The following is a 15,374-nucleotide window of genomic DNA, read 5'->3' as shown; positions in this document are numbered from 1 at the left end:
CCTGATCAGAAGCCCTCATGGACATGCATTGCTCTCAACTATGTAAAAAATATTGAAAAGAAAACTTTTTAAAAATGAAAAAGAATAATGGGTAAAATTTATACTGTATGTTCAGTTTTTTTTTTTTAATTTTTCATGAAAAGCAGTGGCATAAAGAATGGCCACTCATGTATTCTACAAATGCCAAGAGCATCCAGATTTGTGCCAAGCCAGGGTTAGTGTATGACAAATAAGTCTGGGTTTCCACGTAGCTTGGAGGAACTCAACCATTGGAAATATCACATGGTTCCTCAAGAGAAGCACATGAGCAGAAAGATGGAATAAAACCAAAGCTGGAACTTGAAATGGGCAAGAGGACATGATGGTGGGCATGTGACACAGCATTTTCATGTCGATATACTGTGCCTGCCCACAGGATTCTTTTGGAGTAATAAAATGTGAAAAAAAGCTGAGAGCCTTCATGATTGTATGTTCAATTGAGTCTTGTGTATGACTCTGAATTATCACTTTTATTTAGTGACGTTTTATTTTTATATACGAATTACTCTTAATAAACATTTTAGATGCAGTCCCTTCAACCACAGTATGAAGGAAGTGTGGAAAAACTATGTAATTATTTTGTCCTTACTTCAGTGTCATGCCATCACCACATTTGTCACAGCTTTTAGCATTGTTGACTTACACCCTCAGACTATTGACTTTGACCTGGGGGAAAGTACTTAATGATAAGACAGAGATTTACTCTCTCAACTCAGAATCACTTACCTTTGCTTTTTTTTTTACAACCATACCTGTGAATAGATCTGCTTGTTCATGTGATGTATTTGCTTTTATCAATGCAAGTTATATTTTAACTTCTTGTTACATTTCTTAGATATAAGCACAAGTAGAGACAGAAAAGCACGGCTGTGGAGGAAGCATCACATTTCACCAGGATGTCTGTAAAATGCATTTCAGTTCTGCTACTGTTACAGCTGAGCTGTTGCTTCAGATCTGCGGACTGTGGAAAGGTGCTGGTGTGGCCTATGGAGTACAGTCACTGGATGAATCTAAATGTAATTTTGGATGAACTTGTCCGGAGAGGTCATGAGGTGATGGTTCTGAGAAACTCAGCTTCCATTTTCCTTGATCCTAGCAAATATACTGCCATTCAATTTGAAACGTTTCCTGTATCTTTCACTAAGAATGACCTGGAAGATTTTTTCACACAATGGGTCACTAATTGGACAGAGACAGACAAGGACTCATATTGGAAATATCTCCTAGCACTACAAGACATCCTTGCAGCTCATTCTGACATTTATGAATATCTCTGTAAAGAAGCAGTTTTGAACAAGCAGCTGATGGTGAAACTACAGGAATCCAAGTTTGACATCCTTCTTTCAGATGCCATTGGTCCATGTGGTGAGCTGCTGGCTGAGCTGCTGCAAATCCCCTTTGTGTACAGTCTCCGCTTCTCTCCTGCCTACACTATGGAAAAGTACAGTGGAGGACTTACAGCACCTCCTTCATATGTGCCTTTGATTCTGTCCGATTTAAGTGGGAAATTGACATTCATGGAGAGGGTAAAAAATATGCTGTCCATGCTTTATTTTGACTTTTGGTTCCAGACATTTAAGGAGAAGAGATGGGATCAGTTGTGCAGTGAAGTACTAGGTAAGTCGCATTTTTTTTTAAGATTTATTTTATTTTTCTTGGAAAGTCAGATATATACAGAGGAAGAGAGACAGTGAGGAAGATCTTCCATCCAATGATTCACTCCCCAAGTGACTGCAATGGCCAATGCTACGCTGATCCAAAGCCAGGATTCAGGAACTTCTTCCAAGTCTTCCATATAGGTGCAGGGTCCCAAGGTTTTGGGCTGTCCTCAACTGCTTTCCCATGCCACAAGTAGGGAGCTGTATGGAAAGCAGGGCCGCCAGGATTAGAACTGGCACGCATATGGGTTCTTGGCGCATTCACAGCAAGGACTTAAGCCACTAGGCCACTGTGCTGAGCCGTAAGTCATGTTGTTAATAATATGGAGTCCTCAACTTTCCTGTGACTCTAGTGTTGAGGTCTATGGATGAGAAATCAAAGCAGTTATAGATAGGGAAGGAAATGCTTTCTTAATCTCACAGAAGTTCTGGAAGTTACAGGGTCAGATAGAATGCACCCTGGCGGTAGGGGTCAGGAGGTCACCCTCTACAAGGGAGAAGGTGTGCAGAATCTTCTATGACACTATCATAAATTCCTCAAGGTAGAGAAATGTCAGGAGCCACTTTTATAGTCTCTTTGTAAATGGAGACAAGCAGATAAAGTTGTCACACACACATGCCATATACCAGGTAGGCAGGCAACACTGAGCAAATGGCTTTCTCTGGTGCATAAGAATAGTCTTAGTACAAAATTATTACAAAATTAAATTACAGAATTAATTACAAAATTATATCTAAACAGTTCTCTAGAAGTTGAGAGATACAGTGTTTTATTGTACAGTGATTATTGCTTAGCTTTTGTGTTGAATCAAGATTACATTATTAAATATTTATCAATTATTCTATTGAAATGAAAACATATATTAGTCTCTATGTTTTCCAAATTATGCTACTTACTTACAAATAAGTAAAAACTATGTGAGAAATTTCTGTTTTTGTTATTTAAAAAAACCATCCAAGTTAATCTTCTAATTATTTATAGAATGAATTGATTTTCCCTACCTCTCTTTTATGCCCCTCTCCCCCTCACCCAGTTCCCTCATCCTCTTTCCCTTACAACCTACTTCTTTTTCTGTATTAATTTTTACAATGACACATTTTATATTTGCATTGCAATCATAATATGTAAAGCTTCACCAAGTAAGAAGCAAGTTTGAGTAAAGAGCAAAAAGTATTAGAGTTACTTTCACTTTGAAACTTTTGTGGATCTTAATAGTAACGTCATCAGCTCCTGGGCCTTTACTTTGTGGAAGACTTTGGTTACAGCTTCAATTTCATTGTTTGTTTTGGGTATGTGTAGGTTCTCTAAATCTTCCCAATTTAACATTGGCAGGTTACATATGCTGAATACTTTACTCATAGCATCAAAATCTTGCAGTTTGTAAGCCTATAGCTCTGTAATAGTAGTTCCTTATGCCCTCTTGTGTTAACATAAGGTCAGCTACAATGTGTCCTTTATCAACTTTAATTTTATTAATTTGAATTTTTCTCTCTTTTCTTTCCTAGTCTGGCTAGGGATTTTGTCATTTTTCATTCTCTCAAAGATAAAAACCAACTAGATTTGTTTTCTAATATTCTTTATTTTCAATTTTATTTCTTCTCTGATTCTTATTAGTTCTCACCTCATGCTGAGCTGGGAATTAGTTTGTTATTTCTCTGTCTTTGAGATGCATCATTGTATGTTTAAGTTGAGACTTTTATTTTTAAATGTAAGCACGCACTGCTGTAATTTCCCACCTGTTTTGGTATGTTGTATTTTCATTTTCATGCACTTCAATAAAAAATGTATTTTCTATTTAACTTCCTCAAAACTCCCTGAAAATTTAGGAGCATGTTGCTTAATTTCCTTGTGCTTATGAATGCTGAGTTGTTCTTTTTATTCATTTCCAGTTTTATTCACTTACAGCATGAGAAGATACGTTGTAAGAGTTTAATCTGCTTAAATATGCTGAGATATGATTTATGATATATTATATGGTCCCATTTTTATTTGACTCTTTTTAATGAATTCTGTAAGTGCTATGTTCATTCATGTTGCTTACTTTGTTTCACATATCTTTAGTCTGCCTCTTTGTGTCATATCTACAGAGTTCCCTTAAAACCATTATTTTTATTTCTGTAACTCTCTTATAGATTTCCTTTAGCTCAGATATAATTCTAAAGATTAACTATGTTTTTTTTGGAGGCATCATGCTGCCCTGCTTCTTCATGTTTCCAGTGTCCTTATGTTGCTATCTTCACATTCAGCACAATTCACTTCTTCTTTCTGGAGTATTATCAGAAAAGAGTTTATGGTTTAACTGGAATACAGGGTAATGCTTGGTTTGTTGCTTTAGTTTTGATTCTAGATGAGCTCAAATACTTAGTCTGAGTGATTTGTTTTGCCCTAATCAATATAGGTTTTTTTCTACAAGTGGCAGAATAATTCTTTCTGTTACATTGAAAATTATTTTTATTGCTCTTATTTTTTCTGTGATATAGTTGTATAAACATAAGGATTCCTTCCTTTATTCTCTTCCTCCCTCCCCATTTCCTCTCCTACCATTTTTACACATATTATTACAGTAGTGTAGTCCCCTAGTAACAGCTACAAGTTTAGCATTCTGCTACTTAAGTGTATAATGCCATTGTAGTTAACTGACAAGAAATGTGATTTTGGAATAAAAGTGGATATCCTAGAGTACGCATCTTTGGTCTACAGAGAGCTCAGTACCAGACCTGACTGTGCTGGCCAGGACTTTGCTCTTAGTGCTGAGGGAGGCAAAGGTAGTTAGTTGTTCCCTTGTGCACTGGCAAGCTTGATGCCAGGGCTGGCTGCATAGCAGTGTGGCTCTGTAAGCATGTGATGCTGATGCGATTTTTCAGAACTTTCTGGAATACAACTGGTGCTTGGGCATACAACACAAACATTCCTATTCCTGGGACTAGGCACAGTGAACCGAATGATGCTCTAAACCCAAAGGGTGACTATAAAGTACATAGGAAATTTTTCTGAGGCAGATAAGAGTCTGAAAAGTTGAAATCTGAGTTCTTCCCCAAAGACACTGAGTAGATTCCAGTAACACTGAAAAATTTAGAGCTAATCATTACAGTCCTGGTGTTTCAGGATACCGTGCATTCATAACCCAGCTATCCTAGATGGGGAGCATATTTTTCTACTTAATCAACTCCTTGCAGTGTTTGTCCCCAGATACTATGGTGAATCTCCATGGGTCACGTAGAGTGTATAGGCACAGCTCTGGGATAATGCCCGAAAACTCACAGTTGCAGGACGCGGGGGATCTCTGTTTTGTTCAACATGTCCCTGACTGTCACTCTGATTCTGGTAGGATTAGGGCATATGTGTGTTGTATGACTTTATGCTGTGAGTATGGCTCATTGCAGGGCTGTTGCGGGGGAGGGAAGAAATGCAGCTTGCCTGTTTTAAGCTGAGCAGATGTTCAGAACCCAGCAGCTTCTGGCGTTTCTTCTCAGGTGAAGCCATGATCAGTGGGGATGCAGTGGTTTCTTCCTGTTATTTCACAGGAAAATGGCAAAACACAGCAGGCAGCTGGCTGCAGCACAAGGCTGGGCACATCACTGTCTCTGTCTGCTGTGGAAAGAATCTTTGGTGCTTTTTCATGTCTTTGTTAAAAATGTCTGTCAAAATGCCACTGAGAACCATGACCCTTCATTTGTTCTTTTTGGATGCCAGGGCAGCTGAGTTTAGTGTGACTCTACCTGGACAGTAGGGAATGCCAACTCAAGTACTTGGTCCCTGCTGTCTGTGTGGGAGGCCCAGAAGGAATTCTTGATTTCCAGTTTCTGCTTGGCTAGTCCTAGCTGTTGTGAGCATTTGGAGAATGAACCAGTAGCTAGAAAGGTTTTTGTTATCTGTCTTTCAAGGAAGCAAAAAGTAAAATTGAAAAAAGAAAAAATACTCCTGTCCACCGTGAAAATCCATTTAAGAGCTAGACTGGTAAATTGTGAACCTGGACTGTGCAATCGTAAGAAAGTTCTATCTATGGTTATGGTCAATTCTGAAGCTAAAATAGTTGGACACATTTCTGTTTTCTTCTTTTCAACTTTAGGAAGAAAAAATACACGTGTAGGTATATTGTGGACTATGTTGTTGATTATGATTATAAATATATTCAAGTAACATTAATGACATAATTTCTATTCACGTTACCTTTGCATAGACCTAATGCATAAACAAGACATAAAGCAAGCTGATAACTTAAGCAGAGAAGCATATTTATTTTATCAATACATATTGTATTTATAATTTACTGAATCATTTCAGTGTCTTTCAGAAATTTCCTGTTCTACTTCATTTGACAGTGGTCTTTCCCCTGCATTTTCTTACTCCATTCAGGAAGACCTGTTAAATTCTATGACCTGGTGAAGAAAGCTGACATGTGGCTCATCCGAAGCTATTGGGACTTGGAATTTCCTCGCCCAACCTTACCAAATGTACAATTTGTTGGAGGGCTCCACTGCAAACCTGCCAAGCCTCTCCCCAAGGTATGTATGTTTCTGTGTGATTTGTTTTGTTTATGTTCGATTTTCAGTGGAAATGACTTTTCATTGTTCATTTGTTGCATTAGGTTTATGGGGAAAAGGAGCTATGGAAAATAAATACTCAACAGGAAACTCACATATTTACATGAAATCAGATTCCATAATAATTCACAAACAACTAGAGTAACATAACAGGATATTTTGATGAAACTAAAAGCAAGTAGAGTAGTTACTGTGGGTCCCAAGAAATACCTGTTTAGTACAGAAGAATGGTTGGATACAGAGGCTGGTTCTTTTACAGAGGTTACTTGGATCCACATTCAAGGAAGAAGTCAAAATATTTAGTGAGGATGTTGGCAAAGGGGTCAGAGAAGAGTTGAGCTGGGGAGAGATGAATAGACATCTGTTAAGAGATAGAACCCTTTAAAAGGAAGTCTTTTGGTTCATTTATAGAGAAACAATCTATGGAAAAGGAAAGCATTACTGTAATGGTGCAGGCAAAGATGATAAATAACTAAAGTACAGAATACATAGACATGACTATTGCTGTCTTGTACTATATGGAAAATATTAGTAGTAGAGATGATACACAAAATATCTTTGATGTCAATAGGAAATTATTTCTGTCAGATATCTGCACCTGCACATCAATATGCCATTCCTCATTGAAATCTCAAATATGCATTGAAGAGATGGATTCTTTTACCACTGCAGCTGTTTTCTGTTTTTTCCTTCAAGGAAAGGCCTTTCCTTTGAGGGACTGGGTTTCAGCATCGTATCTCATTGACAATAAGTGCAGGGAAAATATTCCCTGCACGTGGAATAAAGATGTAATCATTCCTACCACTTGTATCTGAGAATAGCCTTTTAGTTTATAATTACAAGAGAACTCTGAGTATATGGGATGTAATTTTTATGAGTACAAGGATTTAACATATCTTAAATGCATATTACACTTTTAAGACATTTATCTCGGAATACATTTTGGAATGTATATGAAGAGTCTTAAAAATTTATGGAAAACTATGAATGAATTTCAAAAGGAATAGAAATCTACATTAATTCAATTTTGCATGTACCTATGAATTCTTTGCCGTTATATTGCATGGCTTCTTTAAAATGTTTTTATTTGCTTTTTAATAGCAGTCACACAAAACTTAAAACTTACTAAATAGTTATAATGCAGTATCTATTTTGAAAATACATGTCTAGGTTAACCATGATGATTTTTACCTGTCCAGATGACAACATAATTTAAATAAACATCCTCTCAAACTTTATCTTAAATAAATAAATCTTTGAAAAAAAACAAGAAAGCAATGAATGAGAAGTTAAATAGAATATGATCACACTTTTCTCATGCAGCTAAAAAGAAAGAAAAACTATATTAAGTTTATTTAATACATGCCAGAATGTACACTGAATGTAAGGTTCTTTTAAATAAAGGGCAAACATTTTGGAAATGGTTGGCACATAATGGGATTATATTTAAACAGCCATCTGGCTTCTATACTAACAAGTTGAGAAGTGGCAAATTTTACATTGCATATATTTTAGCCAGTATTCACTCTAATGATTCCTGAAAATCCTGATTTCACTAGTCGTTTCGCTAGTACCTTCTGTGCTGTTGCTTCCCTATGACGGAACAATCACTTTCTTTGCAGGAGATGGAAGACTTTGTGCAAAGCTCTGGAGAAGAGGGAGTTGTGGTGTTTTCTCCGGGTTCAATGTTTGGTCATGGGACAGAAGAGAGGGCCAATGTGATCGCATCAGCCCTTGCCCAGCTTCCACAAAAGGTCAGAAAGAGTGTTCTAATTGTGGGCAAGTATTGAAAGATCCTGTTAAACTCCGATTACAGAAACTTCCTGTGTTATAAGTAAACTGCTAGGATAGTTCTAATTATCAGATACCAGTTTGAAAACACACTACAATAGGGCTGAGTAGTTAGTTGTTGTTTTCAGTTTGCAAAGTGACCAGGTGAAGGAGGAAGGAAGAGGGAAGGATAAAGTATCTCCCTGGAGAGAACCAGCAGGAGGGGTGCCTCTTGAAAGCAGAGAGGGAGAGACACCCAGTGCTGAGTGATTTGATTTCAGAAAACTTTGATACTAATGTTGGTATCAGACATATATTAATAGATTCAAAGCTTTAGCAGCATACAAAAATATGCAGGAAGGAACAAAGAAATCATCAAATTTTACCATGTTCTTTGTTCATTTCCCTTCCAGTAGTATTGAATTACTGTGCACACTAGCGATGTTGTCACAAAGGATTTAAATATGAACTGTAGTCTTTGCATTATAAATATGTGTGGGTGTTGAAAAACTTGGAATTGCACCATGCAGTTTAGATTTCTCATGTAATTCAGACATTATGATTCACCTAATTTGAGAGTAGCTCTGATTATCAGCCATTCACAAGTCTTTTGAGATCAAGGAAGGATGAGTGTCACTCCTTAGCTAAGTGGATTTAGACAAATTTGGGTCTGTCTCAGGGGACTGGATCCTGTCAGTATCTGGATCAGAAAGATGTAGGAGAAAGAGCAGCAGTGGGTCCTGCTCCGGAGACAGTCACTGTGCATTGTAATAATACGGATGGATAAAGACTGCTTCTTGCCCCTCAGATTAACAGCTTTTCCACATTGAGGAAGGAGAAAGGAATGTAACAAATCAAGCAGAAGTTAAGAATGGCCTGGGAAGAGGTTAAGATGTCCCAACTCTATAAAATATAGTAGAGACAAATTATTCTAAGGCACATTATGTAGCTTTTATGGTTGGGTATGTATGAACTAATTTTTATTGGATGTAGGCTTTAGAAATGCTACTATGTATGCATGCATTTATTACTTTCTTGAGATGTCAAATCACAGAGCAAATAGAACTGAAACACTTCTACTTTGTGCTCCAGTTTATGAGATTTGTTCAGAGATTCAAACCAGCACCTTCTTTATGTAGTGGTATGGAGTTTGTTTGGTACATCAGAGCATACCAATAAGGATTGTCAAAGCATGATAGTGCATTACAAAAGAGGTAAAAGTTAATTAAAGAAAAAGTTAGTATTAATATTATTTGGATTTACTTTCACTGCCAAATTAATATGAACCAGCTCTTTTTTCCTACTATTTGAACATCTTCATTTCTAATAATAATTATAAGATAATAGGCATGGTAGCCAAGTGGCTAAACTGCTTGTCTTCCATATGCCGTGATCCCATATGGGCGCCGGTTCTAATCCCTGTTGCCCCACTTGCCATCCAGCTCGCTGCTTGTGGCCTAGGAAAGCAGGTGAAGAATGCTCAAAGTTTTGGGACCCTGCACATTGCATGGATGACCTGGAAGAAGTTCTGGGCTCCTGGTTTTGGAAAGGCTCAGCTCCAGCTATTGCAGCTACTTGGGGAGTGAATCAGTGAATGAAGATCTTCCTCTTTAGCTCTCTTCCTGTATATCTAACTTTCCAATAAAAATAAATAAGTCATTTAATAGAAATCTTTCTTATGGAAGGGATTCACCTAGGTCATCTCTCAGTGTTTCTAGTATTCTAACTTGTAGATCATTTGGAATTCACCTTGCAAAATAAGGTATTTTCTTTACCTAATAGGTTCTTTGGAGGTTTGATGGGAAGGAACCAAAATCCCTAGGACCCAATACTCGAATCTTTAAGTGGATCCCTCAGAATGATCTTCTTGGTAAGTGTTTGGAGAACGAAGGGTGAAATGAAGAGTAACAGTTAACCAAGTTAAGAACAGCTCAGCATGAAACTCAATGGGCATACATAAATTTATCTTGTAGTCCTAGAAGAATTGAAATAAATTTTAACAGTCAGCATTGTACTATACACAGACACATTCTCTGTTAGTGGAGTCAGAGCATCTTTGATTTACCTCTCAGAGAGCTTTCAACAATATCCTACACCACCTGTGTCCTTTATTTTTAGATTTATTTATTTCCATTGCAAAGTCAGATATAGAGAGGAAGATCTTCCATCTGATGACTCACTCCCCAAGAGACCGTAATGGCCTGTGCTTTGCCAATCTGGAGCCAGGAATTTCCTCCAGGTCTCCCACACAGATGCATGTTCCCAAGGCTTTGGGCCATCCTTGACTGCTTTCCCAGACCACAAGCAGGGAGCTGGCTGGGAAGTGGAGCTGCTGGGATTAGAACTGGCGCCCATAAGGGACCCCGGCACATTCAAGGCGAGGACTTTTAGCCGCTAGGCCAAGATGCTGGGCCTCCACCTATGTCTTAATTCAATTATTATTTCAATCTTTTTTCCTAATGGAGGTATTTTCAAATGCCTCTAAATTGCTCTAAATGGCTCTATATTTTCCATTGTATTAAATCCATAATTTTTATGGTAAAATGGTAACTCCCTTTAAAAAAAGTGTGCTCTCTTTTTCAGTGTTTCCAGTGTTATTGCATTGCCGCTTTATACTCTGTTGGTCATCCAAGTATTAGACTTAGTAAATGTAATACATGGTCAAGAAAAACATTCTCACTTGTACTCAGCCTCATATATTTTTTTAGGAAATAAAGTTTTTATTTTATTGGTACAGAGAATTGTCTTTGTGTATGTACACATTTTATTCTTGTTCTCATTGCACAAGAGATTCAAACTGCCCCATTTGTCCTTTAGTCACTTTTACAGTCCACAAGGTGTCTCTTTCTTTTGATCTACAGGCAGTTTTAATGCATTTTGATCTCTGTCATTCTCATATTATTTTGTTCAGAGAACTCTTCCATTTAGTTTCTCATACTGTACAATTCTTACCTTATTTCTCAGACTCTCACTTAATAATTTAATTGAAACTTCATCTGTCCCAGGTCATCCCAAAACCAGAGCGTTTGTAACTCATGGTGGAGCCAATGGCATCTATGAGGCAATCCACCATGGCATCCCTATGGTGGGCATCCCTTTGTTTGGGGAGCAACCTGATAACGTTGCCTACATGACAGCCAAGGGAGCAGCTGTGAGACTGAACTGGAAAACCATGTCAAGTGAAGATTTGCTCAATGCCTTGAAGACAGTCATTAATGACCCTTCGTGAGTATTTCCTTCTTTAAAACAGCATAGTCTTTATACATTGTTTTCACATGTAGTAAAGGGAGCATCACTCAAGTTTGAACATAACCATAAAGATGCGTACAAATTTTCTCAACACTCGAAGGCAATAACCAAAGCATTATTGTTTCACAGTATTTTTATTAAGTCTGATGGAAGCATTTGTCAATGAAGATGAAAGTATTAGAACACAACATTAAGCAAATACAGAAATGAAGCATGGAACAAGAAATGCTTTACCAGTAACAGCCTACTTTCAATACTGTTGTGACTTACTTCCAACATGATAACTTACAAAATGTTATTTTCATAGTAAATTATGGCCGGCATGTTCAAGGTGTATAACGTGATGTTATGGGATGGATGTAGATAGTAAAAATTTCCTAAAATGAAGCAAGTTAACATCTTCATCTCTCACATTGATTTATTTTTTGATCTCTTCTAAAATGGCTTATTAACTACAAAGCAGGATGCCTTATGGGACTTACTACTCCCATCACCTTTATTACTTTGTCAGTTTTCTGTGATAATACTGATAAATGGAAAACACTAGTGTTTCCAAATTTATCAAATCAAAGCTACTGAAAGAGGAGGAAGGTACTTGTTAGAAATACAAGTATGTCTTGGCTCACATGTTTATTTGTTTTTGCTTATCTAGAAGATAAAAATAGTTGACTTGAAACAGTCAAATTAGACTATCACTGGTTTTGTTGGAGTTTTTTTATTGCATTTAATTTTATAACAACATTTTATAGGCTCTGATGTTCCCCCTTCCCCTCCTCTTCCCCTCCCCCCATGGTAGATTGCTCCAACACCGTATTGCAGTATTACAGTTCAAATCTATTCTTGTTTTCCTTCAGTGCAAGCATGTGCCTTGCATAGTGTCCAGTATCTTATTGCCCAGCTGAATTCAACACTTTCTGGAGGAGATCAACTCTGGTCTGGAGACATAGCTGGCAGATTATTGTTCCGACCAATTAAATGCCATAACATAGCATCAACAACCATTTCCAACATTATGGGATTAGTTAACAATGTAATAATACTACATTTCACAGGTACCCTTGTACAAATTGACAGCATTTCAACTTAAATTAAGGCAAACATGGGATATCTGACATTTTGGGATTGACTCATTTCCCTTACCATGATGGTTTCCAGTTGGGCCCATTTGGCCACAAAGAACTGCATTTCGTTTTTTTTAAATAGCTGAGTAGTATTCCATTGAATAAATAAACCATAGCTTTCTTATCCAGTTTTCTGTTGATGGGCATTTCGGTTGCTTCCAAGTCTTTGCAATTATTGATTGTGCTACTATGAACATGGTGGTGCATGTAGGTTTCTTGTGTAGCAGGTGTTTTGGATATATTCCAAGGAGTGCTGTTGCTGGATCATATGGCATGCAGATTTTCAGTTGTTTGAGTGTTCTCCATACTGATTTTCGTAGAGGCTGCACCAACCTGCAGCCCCACCAACAATGGAGAAGGGTTCCTTTTTCCCCACATCCTTGCCAGCAAGTGTTGTTGGCAGTTTTTTGTATGTTTGCCATCCTTGCTGGCATTAGGTGGCACCTCATTGATGTCTTCATTTGGATTTCCCTTATTGGTAGGGTACTTGAACATTTTTTCATATGTTTGTTTGCCATTTGGGTTTGTTCTTTTGTGAAATGTCTGCCCATTTCCTGTGTCCATTTTTTTGAGTAGTTTGTTTGTTTTGGTGTTTTGGTTTCTCTGGAGATCTTTGTATATCCTGGAGATTAGCCCGCTATCACCTATGTAGTGTGCAAAGATCTTCTCCCACTCTGTGTTTTTTTTTTTGTTTTGTTTTGTTTTTTTACTTTGTTGATTCTTTCCCTTGCTGTGCAGAAGCATTTTAGTTTGATGAAGTCCCATTTGTTTATTTTGGTCTTGATTGCTATTGCTTTTGGTGTTCTATTTAGAAAGTCAGGGCCTACATCTAGCTCTTGCAGAGTGTTTCCTACATTTTCTTCCAGAAGTTTGAAGGTTTCTGGGTGTAGGTTTAGATGTTTTATCCATTTAGATTTGATCTTAGTGTATAGTGAGAGATGCGGGTCTATCTTCTGGTTTCTGTTTAAAAAATAATTTTGAATTGAGAAATAATTGATGCCCCCAAATTTTCCATTTATATTGTTGTTACTAGCTTAATTATATATGTACACATACACATATATTATGTATTATATACCATATATGCATGTAATATACATTATATATGTAGATGTGTATGTTTGTGACTCTGTGTATATCTATATGTATATAGTATATACATATATGTAATATATATATTCCCCCCTTTTTTCCAGTGAGTTCAAATGGATATAATACATTGTGTTGGGCCAATATACCAATATTATTAAAGTTGACCAATTTTAAAATATGTACAGCTTCAAATTTATTACATCTTTTGTCTATCCTAATAAGCACCTTTAGAAATACTATTGCTTTTTATTTTTGAAAGAGAACATATCATTCTTTTTGGTTTCATGCAAAAATAAGCCTATCTTGAATGCATATCTAAATTAATAAGTTAATGCATGGAATGCTGCAAAATGAAGAAAATATCTTAATTTCCAAACACAGTGAATGTGTACAATATGATACACATTGTACCACATTTTGCATGCAGTATATGAAACTTACTCACTGCAGTCTTTCTCTTTTATATTACATACATGTTCTTAATTGATGCACTTCTCCGGAGTTTCCCAGTGTGCTTTTTGAATAAAAGAAAGAGTAATTACTTTCATTTCTATTCTTCCCATGTCATGCTACAGCACTTGGTGGTTTAGATTTGATTAGTAATATTCCTACACAAACCCTTCATCCTTAACTCTTCTTCATCATTTCAATGTTGCACATAAATGAAATCGCAAAATCTCAAAGTAAAATGTTGAGTATCTTGGATTCTGTGATCATAATACTAAAAACAAATCATTTCCTAATGTTCTACTGTAGGATAGGAATTGAAAGTATCCTAAGAATCAATACATTATCGTTCACTCACACTATTAAACATGAAAGGTACTATTCCTACCCATGCTATTTAGGGATGAAAAGCTAGAAAGAGAGAAATTTACAAAAAAGGCAAAGGTAGTTTCAGTGGCAGAATTCAAATAAGGTAGCTTAATGGCTTATAACTTTAATCATTAATCTAATGTTGTAAGATGAGCATTTAAATTTTAGTGAATGACAACCTTATCAATTTTGCCAAGACATGTGATAGGTTTTGTCACAAACTTGCCTTTTATATCTAATTTTGATATTATTTTGAACTCTGTATATCAGTTTTATTCATAATTCTGGCTGTGAAATTTAAGTTCAGATAAGCAAAAGGGTATGTGTGTGTGTGTGTTTTCTAACATTCAGGGATAAATAACAATCCAAATTTCCACAGTGGAATATTAAAATGATATTTCTCTATATATGCTGAAATTGTATGGATTCAAGAGATTCTAGTCTAACAGGTAAAATCTGGAATAATCACAGAAGAAAATAATCCATTTTTCTTCCATGATTAGGTGATATTTATTTTATCATCTACATGAATAATTTACATATATCACTTTTTCATGTATAACTTGACAACTACTTTGTTTTTCTTCAGCTATAAAGAGAACGTTATGACATTATCAAGAATCCACCACGATCAGCCCATGAAGCCCCTGGATCGAGCAGCCTTCTGGATTGAGCATGTCATGCGCCACAAAGGAGCCAAACACCTTCGGGTTGCAGCTCACGATCTCACCTGGTACCAGTACCACTCTCTGGATGTGATTGGGTTCCTGTTGGCCTGTGTGACAATCATTTCTTTCCTTGTCATAAAAACGTGTCTGTTTATTTGCCAAAAGTTTGTAGATACAGGAAGGAAGAAAAAGCGAGATTAGATATACTTCATTCCCAAGATTAGCAAAAAATCCAAGATTTACTGGAATATCAGGTTATTGGATGAGTACAGTAAGAAAGTTTTGTGTGCATATTCAGATACAGTCCTCTATTTGACTATGATGCACCAGTGAAATATATGTATTTTATCAAATAGACTGAGATTCTGGTTAAAGTTGGCCAGGCAATTTTTTCAGACCACTTCATTCATTGCAGT

General features: G+C 36.6%; 1 protein-coding gene across 1 annotated transcript; it reads left to right on the top strand.

Moving 5' to 3' along the window:
• The first annotated feature begins 935 nt into the window (after positions 1 to 935).
• On the top strand, positions 936 to 15,159 carry LOC121147087 (UDP-glucuronosyltransferase 2B14-like). Its single transcript, XM_040966799.1, has 6 exons — positions 936 to 1,656; positions 6,055 to 6,203; positions 7,865 to 7,996; positions 9,795 to 9,882; positions 11,018 to 11,237; positions 14,880 to 15,159. The coding sequence occupies exons 1-6, from the start codon at positions 936 to 938 to the stop codon at positions 15,157 to 15,159; spliced, it is 1,590 nt and encodes a 529-aa protein (XP_040822733.1).
• Positions 15,160 to 15,374: the final 215 nt, after the last annotated feature.

The sequence above is a fragment of the Ochotona curzoniae genome, unplaced genomic scaffold (genome assembly GCF_017591425.1).
Source record: "Ochotona curzoniae isolate NIBS_2020 unplaced genomic scaffold, NIBS_Ocur_1.0 scaffold_4506, whole genome shotgun sequence".
Lineage (NCBI taxonomy): Eukaryota > Metazoa > Chordata > Mammalia > Lagomorpha > Ochotonidae > Ochotona > Ochotona curzoniae.
The sequence above is the reverse complement of the archived record's forward strand: the minus strand, read 5'-3'. Positions and strand labels throughout refer to the sequence as shown.

Bases quoted from the DNA above. Each gene is read 5' to 3' on its own strand.
- LOC121147087 (XM_040966799.1), top strand. From the start codon at position 936: ATGTCTGTAAAATGCATTTCAGTTCTGCTACTGTTACAGCTGAGCTGT. The intron at 1,657-6,054 runs GTAAGTCGCATT...TACTCCATTCAG, and splicing joins GTTGTGCAGTGAAGTACTAG to GAAGACCTGTTAAATTCTAT. The intron at 7,997-9,794 runs GTCAGAAAGAGT...TTTACCTAATAG, and splicing joins TTGCCCAGCTTCCACAAAAG to GTTCTTTGGAGGTTTGATGG.